The 22,316-nt window shown below is 37.4% G+C and overlaps 1 protein-coding gene and 1 long non-coding RNA gene across 4 annotated transcripts; one reads left to right on the top strand and one right to left on the bottom strand.

Annotated features, from left to right (window-relative positions):
• Positions 5,793-9,370, top strand: LOC109234462. Of its 3 annotated transcripts, none has more exons than XM_019400473.1 (5): positions 5,793-5,997; positions 6,600-7,270; positions 7,888-8,085; positions 8,384-8,475; positions 8,579-9,370. In XM_019400473.1, the coding sequence occupies exons 2-5, from the start codon at positions 6,629-6,631 to the stop codon at positions 9,186-9,188; spliced, it is 1,542 nt and encodes a 513-aa protein (XP_019256018.1). In that variant the 5' UTR covers positions 5,793-5,997; positions 6,600-6,628; the 3' UTR covers positions 9,189-9,370. The 3 variants fall into 3 exon arrangements, with proteins under 3 accessions (XP_019256018.1, XP_019256019.1, XP_019256017.1); XM_019400474.1 differs by having other exon boundaries at positions 6,607-7,270; XM_019400472.1 differs by lacking the exon at positions 5,793-5,997 and adding an exon at positions 6,052-6,109.
• On the bottom strand, positions 10,923-18,683 carry LOC109234463. The gene is made up of 3 exons (XR_002069212.1): positions 17,437-18,683; positions 17,129-17,323; positions 10,923-12,231 (listed from the first exon to the last, which is right to left on the bottom strand). It is a non-coding gene; the product is annotated as an uncharacterized LOC109234463 (long non-coding RNA).

The raw sequence follows: 22,316 nt of genomic DNA on the forward strand, positions 1-22,316 counted from the left end.
GAACATCGAATTAAACCTCAAGATCAATGAAATTTCTCAAAACTTCTTTAAATATCAAATTTGCATTTAAGGTCCTAATCACGTCAAACGGATTCCGTTTCTTACCAAACTTCACAAAATTATCTTAAATCATATATAAGACCTGTACCGGGCGCCGAAACCAAATACGGGCCCGATAACAATATGTTCTAATCAAAATTCATTTCCAAACCTCATAAACAATTCCAGAAAACAAGTTTCTTTAAAAATTCATTTCTCGGGCTTGGGACCTCGGAATTCGATTCCGGGCATATGCCTGTCACGACCCTAAACCCAGACCCGGTCGTGATGGCGCCTCCAATAAAGACAAGGCCAGCCGACACATTTCCAATCCAGTTCTAACAGCTTAATAAATCAATAAGTCATTTATAAGGATGAATAATCCAACCTTTAAGCAGTAAACAATACAAATATGCGGAATAACAACCCAACACAGCCCGACATTGGGATGTCACTAGTCATGAGCATCTACTACAACTGTCTAGTCACAACAAGACCAAAATGGTCAGAAAAATCACAAGAATACATAAGGAGGAATACAGCAGAAGAAAGCAGAGCCGCGATCGCCAGGCGACTACCTTGCTAACTCCAATGAAATTGCCACCAAGCTCAGAAAATACCTGAATCTGCACACAAGGTGTAGGGAGTAAAATGAGTACTCCGACTCAGTGAGTAATAATCATAAATAAAGACTGAGTGATAAGAAATCACGAAAAGTGCATCAACATGATGTATATAAGCAGTTCAAAAACCAGTAAGAAAGCAATGAAGCTGTGAAATCCCTTTAAAACATCTTAGCTCAGTTTAAACTTCTTTGAAACTGCCTTTTTCAACAGTTACGCAAATGAATGTAGAACAATGTCATGCAAATAAGAAAGATAAGCACATAAGGTTCGCCCCTCGGGCACAATGTCAACAAATCCGCCCCTCGGGCAATCACATAGAACAATACCAGCCCCTCGGGCAATCACATAGAACCATACCAGCCCCTCGGGATATATCTCACATCACAATGGGTACCCGCGCTCACTGGGGTGTGCAGACTCCTGGAGGGGCCCCTTGCGGCCCAAGCGCAATAACAAGCCATCTCGTGACATCAAATCTAGGCACTCGGCCTCATATTAATCAAGCCACCTCGTGGCATACATATCTCAGGCCCTCGGCCTCACATCAGTATAAATGTATCACCGTTGCGGCGTGCAGCCCGACCCAAAAGATATCCTCACAACACAGGCCCTCGGCCTTACTCAGTCAAAAATCACATAAGCCTCTCGGGCAACAGTAAAACAATGTTTCTCAGCCCAAAACATCATTTAAATATCATTTGAGTATTAAAACTGAGTGAACATGGCTGAGTTTTGAAAACAGTGGAAAATAACATGACTGAGTTCAGATGTAAAGTCAAAACAGTGAGGAAATATCAACAAAAATCCCCGAAGGGTTCAAATAGCTGGCACTAGGCCCAAATATGGCATTCAGCCCAAATAATGATGATAGCAAATAGTTTTCAATCAAATACGCGGTAAAATTATCAATCGGAACGGACCAAGTCCCAATCCCCAATAGTGCACGACCCCACGCTCGTCATCAAGCGTGTACCTCACCTCAATATAGCACTGCGATGTGCAATCCGGGGTTTCAAACCCTCAGAACATCATTTACAATCATTACTCACCTCGAACCGGCTAAATCTCTAGCTCGCGACGCCTTTGCCCCTCGAATCGGCCTCCACGCGCGTCGAATCTATCCAAAATAAGAACGAGGACGTCAAATTATGCTAAGGGAACAAAGCCCAAGCGAAAACAATCAACAAAGGGCACAAATTCCGAAATTACCAAAAACTCGAGCCTCGGGCCCACTTCTCGAAACTCAAAAATTTTCACACCAATAGATTCCTTATCTCCTCACGAGTTCATACATATCAAAAGTTCTCTAATCCGACTCAAATGGTCCTTCAAATCCCAATTCAAAAGTCCAATTTCTCAAGCCCTAGTTCTTCAATTTTAGGCTTAGCTTTCATGATTTTCTAGGTGGAATTCACATAATAATCGAGTTTTTAGTCCAAGAAACTTACCTCCCAATGATTCCCCTTGAATCCCTCTTCAATCTCCTTCAAAAATCTCCAAAAACGAGCAGCTATGGGTGAAATAAGCCCCAAAATCGCGGACAAGACGACTTAAAAACATTCTGCCCAGGCCTTAATTTCCTTCTTCGCGAACGCGGTCAAAGCCTCGCGTTCGCGAAGCACAAACTTGCATAGACCAACTTTTACTCTTCGCGAACGTGACATGGCAGACGCGAACGCGATGCCTTACACAGACCACTCATCGCGAACGCGTCCTCAACCTCGCGAACGCGATGCATCACTTCGCCAACCTACGCGAACGCGACCCAGTCTCACGCGAACGCGATGCCTACCGATCCAGCCCTCCACGAACGCGAGGCCTCTCTCGCGAACGCGAAGGCTAAATTCCTGGCCTTCCTCAATCCTTCTTCGCGAACGCGAGACTCCACTCGCGAACGCGAAGAGATAAATCTCTGCAACAGCTGAGCAGATCTTCTGCAATTTTCCAAACTTCAAAATGATCCGAATGACCACCCCAAACTCACTCGAGGCCCCCGGGACCTCAACAAAAGGCACCAACACATCCTAAAACCTTATTCAAACTTGTTCCAATCATCAAAACACCTCAAACAACATCAAATCACCCAAAACACATCGGATTCAAGCCATGTTTCTAAAATCTTCCGAAATACGCTTTTGATCAAAAACCCAACCAAACCATGTCCGAATGACCTGAAATTTTACACACACATCCCAAATGACATAATGAAGCTACTGCAACTCTCAGAATTCAATTCCGACCCCTAGATCAAAATCTCGCCTATCAACTGGAAATCGCCAAAATATCAACTTCGCCAATTCAAGCCTAAATCTACTCCGGACCTCCAAAACCCATTCCGATCACGCTCCTAAGCCACAAATCACCTCCTGAAGATAACCGAACCGTCGGAACTCACATCCGAGCCCTCTAACACATAAGTCAACATCCGGCTGACTTTTCCAACTTAAACTTCCTTAAAAGAGACTAAGTGTCTCAAACCTTACCAAAAATCATTCCGGACTCGATCCGACCAACCCGATACCATAAAATACGGATAACGAAGCATAAAGAAGCAGAAATGGGGGAAACAGAGTAGTAATTCATGAGACGATTGGTCGGTTCGTCACAACGCCCAAGTCCCATATTTTCCAATGGCAATCCCTACGGACGACAGAGATTAAACCTTTGGTAATCTGAGAAGGGTAGACATCAGCACGATCAAGAGAGGACATAGAGGAAACCTGATTCCTAATTGATTCCCTATCAGAATAAAAAGAAAGTTCAGAGGGAACTATTTCATCTACTAAGGGTTCACGAACTGGTTCATTGGAATCTCTGCTTTTAGAAGAAGCTCTATGTGAAAGAGAACCCCTGGTTCTAGAAGAAGAATGAGGAGTGGAACTAGGTAAAGATGAAGGCGAACCTCGAATGGATGTCGATCCTAAGCTACGTAACCTACCTCCTCTCCTGCTCCTAGTTGGAGCAAGAGGAAGTTCATCTACAATAAGAACTTTACGAGGATCGGGGTTTGAAGAAGACATGGTTGAACAAGGAAGAAAACAAGAATGAATATTCAAAGATAAGAAACTTTTATGAGAAAGACAAAGTAAAGGTTATATTTATACTCAGAAGCAACCATCAAACAAAGAAGGTAATGATGGAGGCGTCATAATGAAAACTGTCACTTCGTGGTTGGTGCAGCCGCAAAAAACCCTAAAAGACGCTGAAGGGTTGCAGACCCAATCAAAGAACGCCACATGTCACGAGCATTAAATGGAAGTGACATACAAAGCGTCAGTTCTGAAGAAGGTATAATGGCGGAAAAAATTTCCGCTTTAATGAGATCCACTTCCCAAATATTCATGTTGAATAAATGGCAAGTGGGGGGACTAACTGTATTGGAAAAATCAAGTTAACATACTGAATTTATTATGTGATGATATATCAAGACACATGGATTAATAAAAGAGTGACAGCTGGCAAAGGATAGCTGAAGAGACACGAGCTTTAACAGGCACAAGCAGAGATTCAAGAAAACAGGGAGGAACAGTTACTCGGACCTCTTGGTAATTTGAAAAGGCATAATAGGAATGAACCTAGATAGCAAAAAGTACAAATACGTATTATCCGTAACTAATGAGCATCAAGATGGAAAACTTTATAGAATCTTCACGAAACGGTTACGATTACCAATTATAACGTTATATTAAATGTCATTAATTGCTCATAATGGCTCTATTATGAGAGGAAAGGAAACGTATTACTGAGAGATAGCTATAAAAGGAGAGATATAACATTTGTAAAGACATGCAATATTATTGGAATACACTGATTTACTTTGTTTTCTTTTACTCAGCTATCATTCATTTCAATTCTTCTTATTTGTTTTAAATTTCATTATCAGTAACCCGAGTTCTTCTAAAAATTAAGCTTGGACCCGAATATTTTCTATTTTCTGGTTAAACAATAATAACAGTATATTTCATTTTAGACCCTGAAACTAAGGTTTGTTCCTACTAAACACTTGAACATATGATAAAATATTCCTAGTAGGCACTAGAATTTTTTTTTCTTTTGAAGAGATTTTGGGAAACTGGCTCTTGATTTTCCTGTTTTAGTGGAGCATGTTTTTTATTTGACGGAGGGTCTTATTTTTAATTAATTGGGCTCTTTAGGATCTCATTTTAATTAGTTTGTTATAACAAAAGCTTGTATATATATAATATGCATAATTAAAGGAGGTGGCATATTTTAAATGGCTAACTTATCCACGTAATGGGCGCTCGAGCCCTGGAAGTATTTAATAACAAGGGCGGCTCGGTAAATTTGGGGGCCTAAAGAGCGAACTTCAACGAGAGTATTATTTTTTATATATATAATCTTATTTGAAGTAAATTTTCTAGCTTTTTCAGATGCAAATTATTATAAAAAAAAACTTATATTGATTTCTTCTAATAATTTTTTTTCAATTGATAGTATGGCTAACCTAGTCTATCTTGAGGCACTATTGATCTTAGATAAGACTTTACAGATTTTAGTTTTGAAAATTTTCTTTCTGATGAAGAAACTGTTATAGGACTTGTTACCATTATTCTACAAGCAATATATATAGACATTTGGAGAAGAGTCAAGTTTTTTTAATGAGAATTGTACTTTATTCTAATATTTTAAGAAATATTCATATACACCTACTAACTATTAGAAAATTTGGGCCCCACGCGACTGCGAGGCCTAAAGTACTTGCTTCAGCTGCTTTACCCATGAGCCGCCCCCTATTTAATAGGAAAAGTTTATCATGCGGTCATACTTTATTTAAATATGCATTAATTCAAGTACACTAACAACTTCTAGGGGTGTGCAAAAAATTATTGTCATTTCAACAGTCCTACATAGACTTAGAAAAGAAAAATTCAATGTTTTTTACTCCTTAAAATGGTGGACTGACCAGCAGAACAACAATACCAAACTGACTGAATTACCCACCAAATATATATGGTAAGAATGTTGTCATAATGTCATTATCAAAGATGGGGCAGAATGGTCATTTTAAAGAATGTAAGGGACCCTTAGAAGGTGTCAAATAGTTGCTATCTTGGCTTAGAAGCCAAGGGAAGTTTGACACAAACGTGCCTGCAATGGAAAGATACTTAAAGTTGCATTGCTTCTTTGGAATTTTTGTGTTTGTTGCACAGCGATTGCTCTCACACTTGCCATTTTGTTTATTCAGCCTCTGGTTTCTTCCCTTCTTCTTGGCGCACCATCTTTATTTCTTAGGATAACGTACGGTGGTGTCTGGCAGTTTGCTCGACTATTTCACCTGAGTACCCATTACTTGGTCCACCATATTCTTCAGGTATGCTTTATTTACTTTATATATCAACTATATATGCTTCAATCCTGAACTATGTTCAGTTGGGTTCGGTTATTTCTTATAGGTGTCAACTTACCCCGTCTTGTTCTTAGAGGTACTAACACTTATTTATAGTTAAAACTCTTGCTTTTCCATTGCATGACTAAAAGTTTCATTTCTTCTAATGGAGTACATTTTACCAGTAATATTAGTGTTAGTCTGGTGCAATATTATTGTTAGATTTCTAGTTTTACATGTTATCCCCTTTGCTTCATTTTCTTGTTATCTTGTTGTTGTTAATGTTGCTTTATTTTCATCTTGCCTTGAGTTGAGGGTCTATCAGAAACAACCTCTCTACCTTCCACGTACGGATAAAGTCTGGATACACACTATATATCCTCCCCAAACCCTACGCTTGTGAGATTTATCTGGGTTTGTTGTTGTTGTTGTTATTGAGCACATTGGTATAATTTTGTATGATGAACGAAATAATATTCTAGTAAAAAATTGTAGGATGAACAAAATGAGCTTTTATGCGGCACCCACCTAGGTTATCACAAATTTAGATTAGTCTGATTCAATTTTGTTAACATGAATTATCTTAGGTTTTAGGGGCAACAAGGTGAAGGGGAAGATGGCGTCCCTCGTACCAAACGTATTGATTAAGCTTCTTCAAAGTATGAACTCCATTGTAAAAGTTCGCGGGGAGTATAGATCAGTTCTTTTACAAGTAATCAGCATTGTCCCTGCCTTGAGTGGTTCAGAATTGTGGCCAAACCACGGCTTCTTTGTCAAAGTATCCGATTCTTCTCATTCGACTTATGTTACGCTGTTCAAAGAAGATAATGAGCTCATTTTGAACAACAAATTGCAACTTGGCCAGTTCTTCTATGTTGATAGAATGGAGGCTGGAACACCAGTACCGGTTTTAGTTGGGGTGAGGCCAATTCCAGGGCGACATCCGTTTGTAGGTAACCCGAAGGATCTGATGCAAATGTTGGAATCATGTGAGGTTTCTGTTAAAACTGATAATACTGGTCAAAAGTGCAATGAATTGCCAGAGTTGAAAAAAGAGAAGAGAAAGAAAAAACTTGTTATCAAAGAGGAGAAGGCGGTTGTTGCATCGAGGTATATGCAGGGTTTATCAAACCAGAACACAAAGGCTGGTGGAACTGATCAAGGCAATGGTGTGAAAGGCGGTGAAAATGAGAGTAATGGATCAGATCACAAAGCTGCTGTACCTTTGAAAGGGAAACAAGCAGATGTTAAAGGTCAGGTATGATCCTCCATCACATCATTCATCTGTTTCACTCGCTTAAAGTCCATAATATTAATAATGCAAGCGGGATCATAAAATCAAGTGATAATTGCACTTTTGATCCCTAAGTTACTGATAAATTTTCAGTGAAGCACATTTAACTTGTAATTAACAAAAGCATCCATTTTTTGTAACCAATTCTTAATTCCACTGTAACCAATACAAAAGAGCACAAGTAGCAAAATTACTATTCATAAGATGAGGAATCGAATAGTCTGACATAAAATTTGCGAGATTTCCAAAACTTGTATTCCGGGAGTAAATGATAACGTGCATAGTCACTTACCAAAAGATTACCTTACAGCCCTGTGCAGCAGAATTGAATTTTAGCTGTTGCTTGACTATTTTTGGAACGGCATACTTATATAAAAGAGAAGAAAAAATAACTTTTATAAATATGCTTTCTTCTATACAACAAGTTTTTTACACATACCAATTGTTTTCCGGACACCAGAATAATAAGGCATCCACTGGTTAAAAAGGAAAACAAGCTAAGAGGGAGTTTGATGTGAAACAGTTGTGATTCCAATCCTATTCTGTGCTTGTTGAGGACTTATTCTGCTTTTGAATTTCAGACACGGCCTACAACTCGACGGTCTGATGCATTTTCTCCAAACTCAGATGTCAATGTGTTCAATAGCAGGGAGCTTTTGACAACTCCAAGGTTTTCAATGTTAAAACGCACCAGCAGCAAACAAGAAAGCAACGGTCCATTTTCTGAAAAACTCATACCCTGGTCCTCACTACCACCTAATCTCGCAAAGCCAGGGAAGGTAAATTTGTTTCCTTGCGTTCTCCTTTCATAACTCATGCCATTAATTCTTTTGCGTTTATCTAAAATTTAGTGAAATTTTGCCAAAGGCAGAGTTGACTTTAAAGGTATAACATATTAAGTTCTCCTTAATGAGGCCATTCTCTTCCCTGGATAGAGATGCACATTTTAGACTTAGCAAAAGAGAAAGAATGAATACTTGTAAGATTAAATGTTTTGAAGAGGATGTAGGGGATCATTAAAGAATCAACATGATCCACGTGTACTTACGCTTCTCATTGTTTTGTGTTTGTAATAAGGGTATCCTTAGAAGGAAAAAATTAGCTTCTTTAATAGCAGCAGAAGCTCAAGAAGAAGCATTGACAGCAACCAATCTTCTTCATTCCCTGAGGTAAGTACAATATAAGCCAAAAAGTTTGCTCAGGGTCTCAATTGGAATTGCATCAAGTTATTCACCTTCTATTTTCTTCATGCGCTACGAATTTTTTTCCCAGCATGTTTGCTGAACTATGCTCATCTGCATCACCAGAGAGCCCTCATCTCAATTTGGCCAAATTTTTCACACTCAACCAGCTTATGCAACAACCAAATACTAAGACAAATGACCAAATCCTAGATAACTTTGCTTCAAAGTTATCTTTACAAGAGAAGGAGAAAGCGGGCAAGGAAACACGTTCCGTGAATGGTAAAAGTACTCCCAAGTCTATGAAGCCTTTAATCGAAGTTTCTGTTGCTGAAAAGGTAGAGTGGGCAGAAGGAGATGGTTCTAGAGGCGTGAGGGAGTTAAGAGATGTTCTATTTAATGAAATACAGTCCTGGTTTCTGAAATTCTTGGAGGAAGCTCTTGATATTGGATTTCGGTTGGATGAGCAGCATCATAAAAAGAAAGCATGCCCAGTACAACAAAAAGATTCAAATAACCAAATTGCTCTTGCGTTGTCACAGCTTAAGCATGCAAACGACTGGTTGGACAAGCTAAGATGTAAGTCAACCTTGAATAAAGATGTGGCCGAGACAGTTGATAGATTGAAGCAAAAACTCTATGCATGTTTACTGCTTCATGTGGATTCAGCCGCTTCAGCTCTTGGAAAACCAAGTTTTTAAGAGTGACTGTTCTACTTACATCCTAATGAATTTATGCTGTTGTATGAAGCTATTTAAAAGGTCATTACTTAATGGTAACTAATCAGCTCATGTGACTAAATATATACTTAACTATTTCAATGTATTCGAAAAGGATGGAGAAAACAGTTAATTAATGAGTTACCTGAATTGCTCATTGTCTTGCCTTTATTGTAGCCATACTCAGATGCAGTGGCATAGCAGGACTTTAAGCTGGAGGGTCGGGGCACATGCAAAATTCTCAGAAGGTCAAACGTCCAAGTAATCCAGCATGTGCCCTGCTTCTCCAGCTTAAATAGCCGGCACCTTCATACATGTTGTAACAAGTTGCTAATGTTTTTGATGAACCACCTTCGGTTAAACATCAGTCTTTCTCTCTGAGGAGTAGGCGGAGTATCAACCAACCTTTTTGTTTCTTTAGCTGTTTGCTTTAGTAAGTTCAGAGAAGTGTTTGGCAATGCACAACATCGAGCAATTACTTGAATATATAGTATTAAGCTATTGAAACAGCCTCTCTACCTTCTCAAGGTAGGGGTCAGGTCTACATACACATTACCCCCCATACCCCGCTTGTAGGATTACACTGGGTATGTTGTATAGCATTAAGTTGTTCAGCAAAATACGTCCCACTAAGAATACCTACCAATACTTTTGTTGTTGGATAGTTGGTTGATCTTATTTACTGTTCTCTTTTTTTTCGCTTTGGAAATATAGTGTATTATTTATAGGAGCTTAACTTCTATATACTGATAGTCTAAAAGAATTTTATACTATAAAGTAGTTAAAAAGTAAATACATAACTGTCTATAAAAAGTGGAATAATCAACAACTAGGAAAATAAGGCAGGTTACCTTACCTGTTACAAAGAGTTAAAATACATTGACAATATATAAATTCTTTACATTTTCAGTATCTTCTAATAATCCAGAATGGCAGACAGACTGTATTTTTTGGCTTTGGTGACTGTTGAAGTTTGGCAGCCAAAAAAGGAAAGTATATTTCTGAGCAGATAGTCTACTGTTTCTTTGTAGCAAACAGCATGATCACTTTTATTCAGAAGCAAGCAAATGCCTATCACTCCTCTATCAACCCACTCACCCCGAAATTTATAAGGTGAATCCCTTGGAATACAATCCAATCCCAACCATTCAACAAAGGAAGAAGGTATAAAGTTGGTCGCCTAGAGATTACTTATAGCAACCAAACAACCCTCATAGCCTTCTATATTCGCAATATAATGCCTCAAATTTATCTTTCTCCCACTTTCATCATAAAAGATTTCAACACTTGGAGAAGCACACTTAGTTTCATAAGAAGTACCCACATAACCATCCATACCTCCGTTATGACTCCTTGTTCCTACAAAAGAAAACTTAAAGCGAGAAAGTTGGTTAGTCAAAAATAGGACCTCACAATTCACTCCCTTAGTGTTTCACTCAATATATGTGTCACTCAACACTCGTATTTACACTCAAAGGTCAAAGGCTTTTGCAACCTCGCTCGATTGAACTCACCACTCAAGCCTTTTTCCACACAAGGGTATCTAAAAGTTCTCTTCACAACCAACATTCCCAAATCAATCCAAGTAGGTAATCAAGTATCGATTCGGAACGGAATGTATGCGACACCAAAGAAAGCTCAATTAAAAAGTAACGGACTTGAGCCAAACAATTCACAACGAAAATAAAGAGAAAAGCACGAAAAATTGTCACGAAATAAACAAAGCACACAAAAGAAACTAGAATTAAACTCAATATGAACTAAATATTAAGTTAATCTAGTTAAAGAGTTTAGGTTACTACAACTTGGAGGAAAGAAAAGAAAAGAAACTACAAAACAAGACACTTTTGTAAAAAAAAAAAATTAAAAAAAAAAAGCGCAAAATTGGGTATTTCTATAAAACTGGTCTTCTTTGCAAGAATCTGGACTTTTTATGCAACACTGGTCAGTTTTGCAACTGCTAGAACTATTGCAGCCTCAACTTTAACTGTTCAACAACTAAAGTGTATCTTCTGGGCAGACGTAGCAAAGGCAAACTGTGTTGAACTTGTTCCAAAAATGCAGCTGTTCACCTATTCACCCTGCAGAATTAAGCAGCCCAAAGAAACTTCAGCAGAATACCAAACAGATGCGCAGGTCCTTAAACCAACAGATGCAGTAAGGGCTTAGAGCTTCAGCAGCTCAAACCATATTTCAGCTCAATATTCAGAGAATCAAGCAACTAGATTCAAACCCTTGACTGAATGTTCACCAAATCTGTTTACCACAGCTTCAAAACAACTCTGCACACTCTAGGGATAATTCTCAATAACAGTAGCTAACTTAGCAGACAAGCAATTGAGAACTACAACCTCAATTCCCAGAAATTGCAGTAATGTAACAAACTGCAGATAACTTCAATTGCTCCTAAACATCTTTTCAACTTGTAACTCAAAGCATGGTTCAAGACTAGAACGAGAAGCAGCAGCAGTTCTGAATATTTATATTCAACTGGGCAGATTTTGTTTGTAGTTGCTGGTTTGAATGCAAAAATGTGGACAGATTTGTAAAACAAGCCAAATTCGCAAAGGATGTGATCGGTAATTCTGGACAGATTCACAAACGCTAACAAAGTTTCAGACTGTTGTAATCCTTCTGAGCAAACCAACTGTGCAGAAATATGAAAGTGTAGAACCCAACTGAAACCAAACCAAGCTAAGCGCAAGACAACAGGAGAAGCAATTGAATCGGTTTATCGTTTTCTCACTTCTTCAGCATATTCACCCTGGAATAGCAGCAAACCAAACTCAAGCTTCTATAATGCAGAAATTCCAGGTTTTATAATGCAGAAATAACAACTCCAAGACTGCAGCTAATTGGCGCTAACATTGCTGCATAACTGATGCCAAATGCAGACTTCAAGTCTTCAACCAAAGAACAATCAGAGTTTTCAGTCAACCAAATGCAGCCCCAAATGTTGTCCAAAACTTGCAGATATTCAGCAGTCCAAATAGAGCAGAAGCAGTGCTGAAACTTGCAGCTGAAGCTGTGAAGAAATAGGGCAGAACTTACTGTAAAATGATTGTCCAAAACAGTAGAGCCCTCAAACAGCAAACATAGACAACCCAAGCTTCAACTTCAAACTATAACAACAAATTCAATTCCATTTGATACTCCATGAAACCAGCAGTAGCAATTTATAATCTCGGCAGAAATCAGTTTCAAAACAGCAGAACAGACATAAGACTAGCTTCACAAGGTTCAATTTCAGGATTAGTCTTCCCCAGATACAAGATAGATCAGCACCCTCAACTAAACTTCAAGGAATCAAACTCAAGATCGACAAAACTCATTTCGATCACAGTCACTAATCCCAAAAGAACAGATGGAATTTCAGCGCAAACAACCAAGCCCAAACTCGGAAGTTCAGTTCAAGACTCAGAAAATCAGAAACTAAAACTTTTCAAAACAGAACTCAACCAACTTCTCAACGGATTCTTCAAGTGCAGACTTCAGATGTTCAACAATTAATCAAATGGTAAAGAATGCGAGTCGAATTCGCTGATTCAAGTCGATTAATGTTAGTGTTTTAGCATTTTATTATTAAAATAAAATATATCATAACTCCCACTACTCCATGATGAGAAAATGGCTGTAACTCCCATAACTCCCACTACTCCATGATGAGAAAATGGCTATAACCCTTTTGCAACTCTTCTCCCATGTTCTACCACTAATTACACATGAATTTATCCATTATCCCATGTTCTCCATAATTTCATAACTTACCACCCCACTTTCTTCCAATTTAATTCAAGGAAGTATTTCTACACCTATAAATAGGAGTGTTTCTTCCATAATGTAGATGTGAAAAATAATTGACAGTGTTTCAATAAAGTAAGGTTAAAGTTGTGAAAAAGAAGAAGAGAGTTTTTACTTTTGTTAAAGGAAGGTGTTCATCTTGGTGGAGCTTTGGACTCGACAACTTGTCCAGAGTTTGTTCGAGTCATACGACGTGATCGGGTTGTTGTATCCTGGGCAGACAAGTCAAGAGGATTACTGCTGGACCAGTGAAGACTTTGCTGCAGTGGACTTGAATCTCCTTAAAGAGAGCGAGATATCCGCGTCTCAGCCTGAAGATTTCGTTATTCTAGTTTTCAACTGTAATTGTATTTTCACCAACAATTTTAAGGCGAATTCATATGGCTACAGCTGAAAAATCCGCGGATATCAAGGTGGAAGATCTCAACAAGCCATTTCGTTTCAACGGTACTCATTTCAAGAGATGGAAGGGTAAAGTCTTTTTTATTTGAGTCTTCTCAATGTTTCTTATGTTTTAACTGAGAAAAATCCAAGCAAAGTAGACAACTCCTACATGAATGATGATGAGCTAATTGCCCTTCAAGAAAAAATTGAAAAATATAACGATGATTCATACAAGGGTCGGTATTATCTTCTTAATTGTATATCTGATCATTTTTACGATTATTATGATAGAACATACTCTACTGCAAAGAAAATTTGGAAAGCATTGCAGAGTAAGTATGATACCGAGGAGGCTGGTGCGAAAAAATATGTTGCTAGCAGATTTTTACATTTTGAAATGGTGGACAATAAATCTGTAGTAGACCAGGCTCAAGACTTCATAATGATCGTTGGAGAGCTCGGGTCCGAGGAAATTAAAATTGGAGACAACCTTATTGTTTGTGGATAATAGATAAACTACCACCTTCTTAGAGGGAATTTCAAAAAACTATGCGCCACAAACAAAAGGAAACTTCACTTGAGACGTTGATAATGCGGATTCGCATGGAAGCAGAGGCAAGAGGCCAAGATGCACTTATGCAATCGGAAGAGAGCACTCTACAACCTTCATCAAAAAAGAGAGCACTCTACAACCCGTCACTACAAAGGTAAATTTAATTACTTCAAATAATATTACTCCTAAACTCACAAAAATACTTTTTTGAAGCCGAAGAAGATTTTTAAGAAAAATTATGGTAGACCTCCCAAGAAGAATAATGGTGCAAACAACCAAGCACAGAATCAACAAGTTCAAATTGTGAAACCATGTTTTGTTTGTGGCAAGAGTGGGCATATTGCTCGATTTTGCAAATTTCGGAAATATGGTCCTACACCACAGGCAAACGTTACCGAAGAGTCACTTGTGGCGGTGATAACAACATTAACATGGTAGAAAATGTTGATGAATGGTGGGCTGATTCTGGAACAACCGTCATGCTTGGTGATTCCATTTACAAGAAGCTTTATTGTCACGTGATGCTATTTTTTTGGAAAGAGGCTGTAAATGATGAAATTGAGTCGCTAATTTCTAATTAAACTCGGAAGTTGGTTGATTTACCACCACCAGTTGTAAAACAACTGGGTGCAAATGGGTCCTAAGAAAAAAGTTAAAACCGGATGGCTCGGTTGATAAGTATAAAGCTAGGTTAGTTGCTGAGGTTTTAAGCAACTAGAAGGCCTTGAATATTTTGATACTTTTTCTCCAGTAACTAGAATTACATCCATTAGACTTTTTAATTGTTATTGCTGCAATTTTTTATTTGCATATTCATCAAATGGATGTAAAAATTGCTTTTTAAAATGGGGATCTAAATGAAGAAATTTATATGGATCAACCCGAGGGTTTTATAGAAGCAGGCCAAGAAAGTAAAGTGTGTAAACTTACTAAATCCCTATATGGCTTGAAACAGGCACCTAAGCAATGACATGAAAAGTTTGATTCCTGCATGACTGAAAATGGTTTTAAATCAAATGAGTGTGATAAGTGCATCTATCATAAGTTTTGGAATAATTCACATGTAATTGTTTGCCTCTATGTTGATTATATGTTAATATTTGGCTAACATTAATGTTATTGGAAAAACTAAAAGCATGCTTAGTAGCAATTTTTACATGAAAGATTTGGGTGAGGCAAATTTAATTCTTGGAATGAAAATTACTAGAACATGTGACGGAACTTTTCTTGACCAGTCACATTATGCTGAGAAAATTTTGGGAAAATATAATTTTATTAATTGCAAGCATGTTGTAACCCCTTTTGATTCAAGTGTTCACTTATTTCCTGTACAAAGTGACAATGATGTGATAAATCAAAAGGAATATGCTAGCTTAATCGGAAGCTTGAGATATGTAACTGATTGTACTCGACCTGATATTGCATACGCAGTAGGAGTACTTAGCAGGTTTACAAGTAAGCCATGTAGTAAACATTGGCATGCCATAACAAGAGTTATAGGTATTTTCTTGGTACAAAAACCTATGACTTATTTTATAAAAAATATCCTGCTGTACTAGAAGGCTTTTCTGACGCAGATTGGAACACTTTATCTGGTGATTCTCGTTCTACTACAGGTTATATTGTTACTTTGGGAGGTGGTGCTATTTGTTGGAATAAAAAAAGCAAACAATAAATGCTAACTCTACCATGGAGGCTGGGCTAATTGCTTTAGCTTCAGCTAGTGAAGAAGGGAATTGGTTGAGAGATTTTATTTCAAATTCCTTATTTTGAAAAATCAATTCCATTTTAATTCATTGTGATAGCACCGATGCAATTGGTAGAGTACAAAACCGTTATTACAACGGTAAATCCAGACCTATAAAGGAGAAAACATGGTACTATGAGATCATATTTGACAAGTGGTACCATTAATGTTGATTATGTAAAATCTTGTGATAGTCTTGCAGATCCACTAACTAAGGCCTTAGCTAGAGAAAGGGTCTGGAGCACATCGAGGGGGATGGGATTGAAGCTCATAAGTCATATATGAGGAAACCCAACCTGGGGACTAGAAATCCTATAACCAGGTTCAATGGAAAGAACGAATCATATGATGGCTTGGTTTGAAATGCACTATTTTTTTATTGTTCCATCCCTATGGTATGAGCGCATTTATCCTGTAATGATTTGTAGGTTGAGTTTTATTAACTCGTAATGAAAATCTGTAGCTCGTATGAGTGGGGTGTTAGAGTTACAGGAGGACCCTTGACAGATTTCACCTATGTGAGTGGAAGTAGGCCGCTTCCTATGAGAATTAGGCTTGTTCTCAAAAACACTCATGAAAACAGGGATAGCACAAGGCCGTAATGTGCTGTCTAATAAAGCTCATGTCAACACCTTGATTATTATGTGTAAGTAATGAAAATTTATTTCCCTAAAACAATCATAGTTCAAGTTTGAGACCACTACTGACTCTGGAATAAAGATTGTTGTCTTGCTAAGTGAAGGTTCAATGCAGAGCACACCTTATTTATGCATAATAGTCTCCCTTCAACTGACAAACTCTCTTATTTAATACTCCCTCCGTTCCAATTTATGTGAACATGTTTGACTGGGCACGGAGTTTAAGAAAAAATGAGGACTTTTGAAATTTGTGGTCCTAAACAAGTTTAAACAGGGCCCAGATTATTTGTGTGGTTATAAAAGCTTCTCGTTAAGGGTAGAATTGTAAGTTTAAGCTAAATTGTTACCAAATTTTGAAAGGGGTCATTCTTTTTGGAACGGACCAAAAAAGAAATAGGTTCACATAAACTGGAACAGAGGGAGTATTAAAATGAGTGAGGGAATTTTAGTGTTTTAGCATTTTATTATTAAAATAAAATGTCATAACTCCCACTACTCCATGATGAGAAAATGGCTATAACTCTCATAACTCCCACTACTCCATGATGAGAAAATGGCTATAACTCTTTTGTAACTCTTCTCTCATGTTCTACCACTAATTACACATGAATTTATCCATTATCACATGTTCTCCATGATTTCATAACTTACTACCCCACTTTCTTCCAATTTAATTCAAGGAAGAATTTCTACACCTATAAATAGGAGTCTTTCTTCCATAATGTGAATGTGAAAAATAATTGAGAGTGTTTCAATAAAGTGAGGTTAAAGTTGTGAAAAAGGAGAAGAGAGTTTTTACTTTTGTTGAAGGAAGTTGTTCATCTTGGTGGGGCTTTGGACTCATCAACTTGTAGAGTTTGTTCGAGTCTTACGACGTGATCAGGCTGTTATATCCTGGGGGAGACAAGTCAAGAGGATTACTGCTGGACCAGTAAAGACTTTGTTGCAGTGGGCTTGAATCTTCTTAAAGAGAGCGAGATATCCGCGCCTCAGCCTGAATATATTTCATTTTCTTTATTTTAATTTTCAATTGTAATTGTATTTTCACCAACAATTAACTTAGAGAGATCAAGTCGAAATGCAGTTTAATAATCAAAGAATTCAAACCTGATTAGTTGCGACGATTCTCCTGCTCGAATCAATTCGAACCAGTCCGCAAAATTCTTCAAATTTGCAGCTGGTGTTTTTCGAAGTTCTTCAAGCTTGACTCAAAATTTTCTATGCAACCTCACTCAAATCTGCATCAGACGAGTTCAAATTTGATATACGAGCTCGATTCGACACAAAGAACAATTTTGGAATCAATTTTGAATAATAGTTCAGGAAATCAAAGGAATCCCAGCTCGTCTTCTTCGTCAAATTAACTCCAAAATTTTGACCGAGACCACTTCGAACAAGGCTTCAACACTCCCAAACTTCGAATACAAATTCTCAACACCAATTAGAACAAAACCACAAAATCTATTTCTAGAAACAATGACGAAATCCACAACCCTAGGTCACCTTCTCCGTATAGAAGCAGCTTCGCAAAATTTCGAACCCAACCCTAGAAATTCAGCTCAAATCGATCTCAAATCTTCAGATTCCACCTTGTATCAGTGTTTCCAACTAAAATCTCGAACACCCAATCGATTTTGAACTAGAATCCTCAGCGAAATTCAAATCTGAGCAAAGCCCAGAAACCCGAAGTCGCAAATGGAGTGGAATTCGAACTAGACCCCAAGTAACCAACGATTTTCAACTGTTATCAGTGGATTCAACAATTTTCGGACACAAAATTTGACAGAGAGATAAAAAAAACTTCTGACATTTTTGGAAATAAGCAATGAACAACAGTAGGATTTCCGTTTTAGAACACAGATGAACAGTAATCCTACCATTTTTTTTTGGAAATTTTCGTTTTTCAATTTTTTTTTATTTTATTTTCTGATTTGTTGATAATCAAAATCCAAAACCTCTAATACTATGACTTGAAAATTATCCTTATTAAGCGTGCTCATGACACTTTACGACTACAATACTAGGTCAACAAATGTTTTATGTTGTTAGATAGCTGCATTTAGTGACAATTGACAAAGAAACAAAACAACATTTACTAGATAAAATTGCTTTTTCCGTCAAAATCAAACACACAAAACAAAAAAAGGTTTAAGAGTTTAAAATATCTATCTCTTTGTAAGCCAGTAGAGTAGTTTTTATTTTTATGTTTTTTGGGCGTAAAATAAGTTTAAATGGGGCGACGTAAAATGGAAGGCGTAACTATTATTGTTGTTGAACATTTTGAGATGAAAGCTATATTTTAAGTAGTTTTCATAAGGATTGGAGTAGGCAGCCGTCATAAGATGCAAACGGAGGACACTTCTTATAACATATTGCAACTATAATTATCCTTACTCGCTGGATGATCGTCACAGAATGATGAATATCATTTTATCTGCCATAGTAAAACAAAAGAAAGTAACAAGTGTATATCGCCAATAAAGGCACATACAACACATTAATTTTCTACATATAAGGAAAATTAAGTCCTTTATGCGATATCAATAAATGCAAAAAATAACTCGATTTAGATATGGCCGTCAATGGTTCGGTTCGGCCGGTTATTTTATAAAATTTGTACCATACCGATTTTTCGGTTATCTATTATGGATAACCAAAATTAGATTTTTCGAAACCGTACCAATCATATCGGTTTCTCTTCGGTATCGGTACGGGTCGGTTAATTTTCGGTATTTTTGTAAATATCATGTAAAATTCACCAATATAAGTAGAATGTAATAACATACGTTCTTTTATAGGACTTAGCACAACTCTTTAGATATTTTTACTATTTGGAGGGTGATGAATTAAAAAAAAATGAAAGTTAACTAGAGTATAGATCCATCAGCTATTATATAACAACGTAGAAGAAACCAAGCAACGGCAAAGAAAATATAAATCACACAAGTAGAAAGATATTAACCAAGCTAAAACTCTAGAATAAAGTCTATAGAAGATTAAATATTCAAAAAGGTATATCTAAATTATATGAAAGGAATTATATTCAATACATTGTAGTTTGCTACTCGTAATCGCTAGAATACTATGTGTTTTGCTAATAAAGATACTTGAAATAACTTAGTTTAAGTAGAAGTAGCATAATATATAGGTTGTAGGAATTAATATTTTGAGTTTAGTTGCTTGTTGGCTTGTAATAGTTTTCATAATTCCAAGGCCAAAAGAAAAATTTAATGCAGTATTATTTTTAAACTTACCAGATAAATATATTTTCCACATGTAAAATTTATTCTGTACGGTTCGGTATTTTTTCGGTTTTTATTTTTATAAAATAAAAAACCAACCCTAATTATCGGTGCGGTTATAGATTTATATAAAAATCTACGGTTTCTTAAAAAGAAACCTAAAATTCGGTTTGGTGCGGTACGGTTCGATCAATTTAGTCGGTTTTCGAATATCCATTGTCACCCCTAGATTTAGAGACTACGTTTTGGATGGGTAGATGAAACATTGTTTACTTTTACAAGTAAAAGGAGCTACTATATATTTCTGTGTTACTTATTGTAATAAACCAAATATCGACCAAACCAACTGGCTATATTGATTCACTAAATTGAATTACAATCAACTGGAATTTCCAACGAAATAGTAAAAAGGATAGCTGCAAGATAACAGAAGGGATGAGAAGCTAGAAATACACCATGGAAGAAGAAGATGAGAAGCTTGGATAGAAATAGATGAGAAGTACAGAGCTTTTCACCTAACATTTGCCTAATCCTCCAAACCCAGACGATGACCCTTTTTACTCACTTCGTCACGTGCTTCCTTAACCCGGATCCCAGACAAATCTCTTGTTGGGCTTTCTGATTCTTGGGCCTCTTCGCAATTTAGCCCCTGGCCCAACAGCCTCTGTCCAAATAACTGGCCCATACATATCATTTGAGTTATCCTGGTTCACAACAATACTCCTGCCCTCAAAAAAAACCTTGTCCTCAAGGTTCGAATAGAGCCGCACTAACTTTATGTTAGTGAATCGGTCACGACTTGAACATGCGTCAAGAGCTGACCAATGTCTTTCAACCTTAAGAATTGATGAATCAATTCCAGTGCCCTTTGCCAATTCTAAATTACTAAGAGGAAGAACATAAGCCACAAATCTAAAAATTGCACCCTGCTCCTTCACTCTAAGTGCACCAATTTCCATTACCTTCTTTGTACCAAGAGAGCCATGAGCACCAGTAACACTTACTAGTTCATAGCAATAAGACTGATTGAGGTAGTCAAATGATTCAGGATCCCCCAACCTACACTTTTTCTTCTCTTCAAGAATTAAACATAATGATTCTTGAGATCTTTCAAGGAGGAACGTTCCCTTTTCTGCACTAGATACTCTTCTAGACTCGCCAACCCGAGTCTCGATTGTCCGTTTGTACTGTTTTGGCATTGCTAATTAGTTCAAGCACTGGATTTGACTCAAGAATTTGTTGGTCCCTACTGTGCTCTGCAATGCTTATACAGCCACCAAAATAGGCTCGATAACACATAAGCCTCCAAGTAGTTGTAAACTTTCCAAGTCTAATGTTAGGACCAACCAAGATAAAAGTGCCTTTACCCTCAATTATCATTGTTCTGAGAACAACATCAGCAACAACAATTGAAGCTATTTTCATCAAATCAACTTTTACATCATCTAAAAAAAAACATTTTCCATCATAGTCAAGCTACAAGTATGTAGTGCAGCAAACTCACACAATGAAGAATCGGGCAGGAACTCAATAATTCTGTTACTAGGATCTAAAATAGATTGTAGTATAAAAATAATGAAGTCATCGGCACCACATCTAGCAACTACTAATGCAAAACTAGTTAGCAAACAGGATGAATGGATACCCAATTTCCGTCCAAGATCCCACACTTGAGTCATAGAGTTAGCATATCTAATGAAGTAAAACTTGCCAGTAGATCCCAACAATAGTAGTGCCGCAATGTTTACTGTATAACTTGTTAGAGCTATGTACTTGGAACGTATTCCTGGATCCCATACAAAAAGATTCATCGCAGGTTGTTGAGCTTGAGCCATTAAATAACAATCAGTTGTTTTTGCATGCTGAAACTTAATATTTCTACAAGGTGAAATAGAAAAGTTAGGAAAAGGGACATTTTGGTTGCAGCTAGGCATATTATTCTCAGTTCCACCACAGCAACAACTCATCCAGTCAAAGAAAATTTGCTCTTCACTCAACCTAGACAAAGCACAGTAATCCAAGCTTGCTAAGTCCATAAGAGGCCAAAGCTTAACCATCTCTTCGTTAACATTCATTCCCATAAGGACACTGTTAGTAGACCAAATGCCAATCGCAGTAGTGTACTTTGTTGCTCCAAATATAAGCTCTGTCGCTCTATAATACTGAGAGCATATGTGAGAAATATTTAGTTGTCTTTCAACCAGAGCTTTAACATATCCCAGTCACATAGATTAACCAGAGGAGCATGGAAATCCACCAAAAGATTGTGATGATTAATGTCTTCGTGAATTATGCCGATAGTGCGACGAATGTAGGATAATACCCAAAAAGCCCAGAATGTGTAAAGATTCACAAGTAAGAGAGTGTGTATAGATGTCCTAGGTTACAATGGAACAACCAGGGGGCGTCCATTGGGGGTTGCCATGAACAAATTCACACCGGGATCAAATTGCAATTGATTCAAAAGCATAGATCATTGGAGATAGAATCAACATGACACTCTAATATCCTAATAATCTGCTTGAAATCATCCACAACCATGACTGAATAGTATGTTGCAGCGCCAACAAATGTGGTGAAAAAAAACCAAAACCAAGAACAAATGAAAAGTCTGGCGAAGTAGACTTTGCTTTATAAACTAGACCACACATCGCAAGCGACAACCTAACAGCTTTATGGGCCTGAATATTTGGGGACTGCTTGGAGTAACTTTCAGCAAATGTACGGAGTAATCCCTGTATATTC

The sequence above is a fragment of the Nicotiana attenuata genome, chromosome 11 (genome assembly GCF_001879085.1).
Source record: "Nicotiana attenuata strain UT chromosome 11, NIATTr2, whole genome shotgun sequence".
Taxonomy (NCBI): domain Eukaryota; kingdom Viridiplantae; phylum Streptophyta; class Magnoliopsida; order Solanales; family Solanaceae; genus Nicotiana; species Nicotiana attenuata.

Excerpts from the sequence above, each read along its gene's own strand:
- LOC109234462 (XM_019400473.1), top strand. The coding sequence starts at position 6,629 with ATGGCGTCCCTCGTACCAAACGTATTGATTAAGCTTCTTCAAAGTATG. Across the intron at positions 7,271-7,887 it reads AAGCAGATGTTAAAGGTCAG|ACACGGCCTACAACTCGACG; the intron begins GTATGATCCTCC and ends TTTGAATTTCAG. Across the intron at positions 8,476-8,578 it reads AATCTTCTTCATTCCCTGAG|CATGTTTGCTGAACTATGCT; the intron begins GTAAGTACAATA and ends TTTTTTTCCCAG.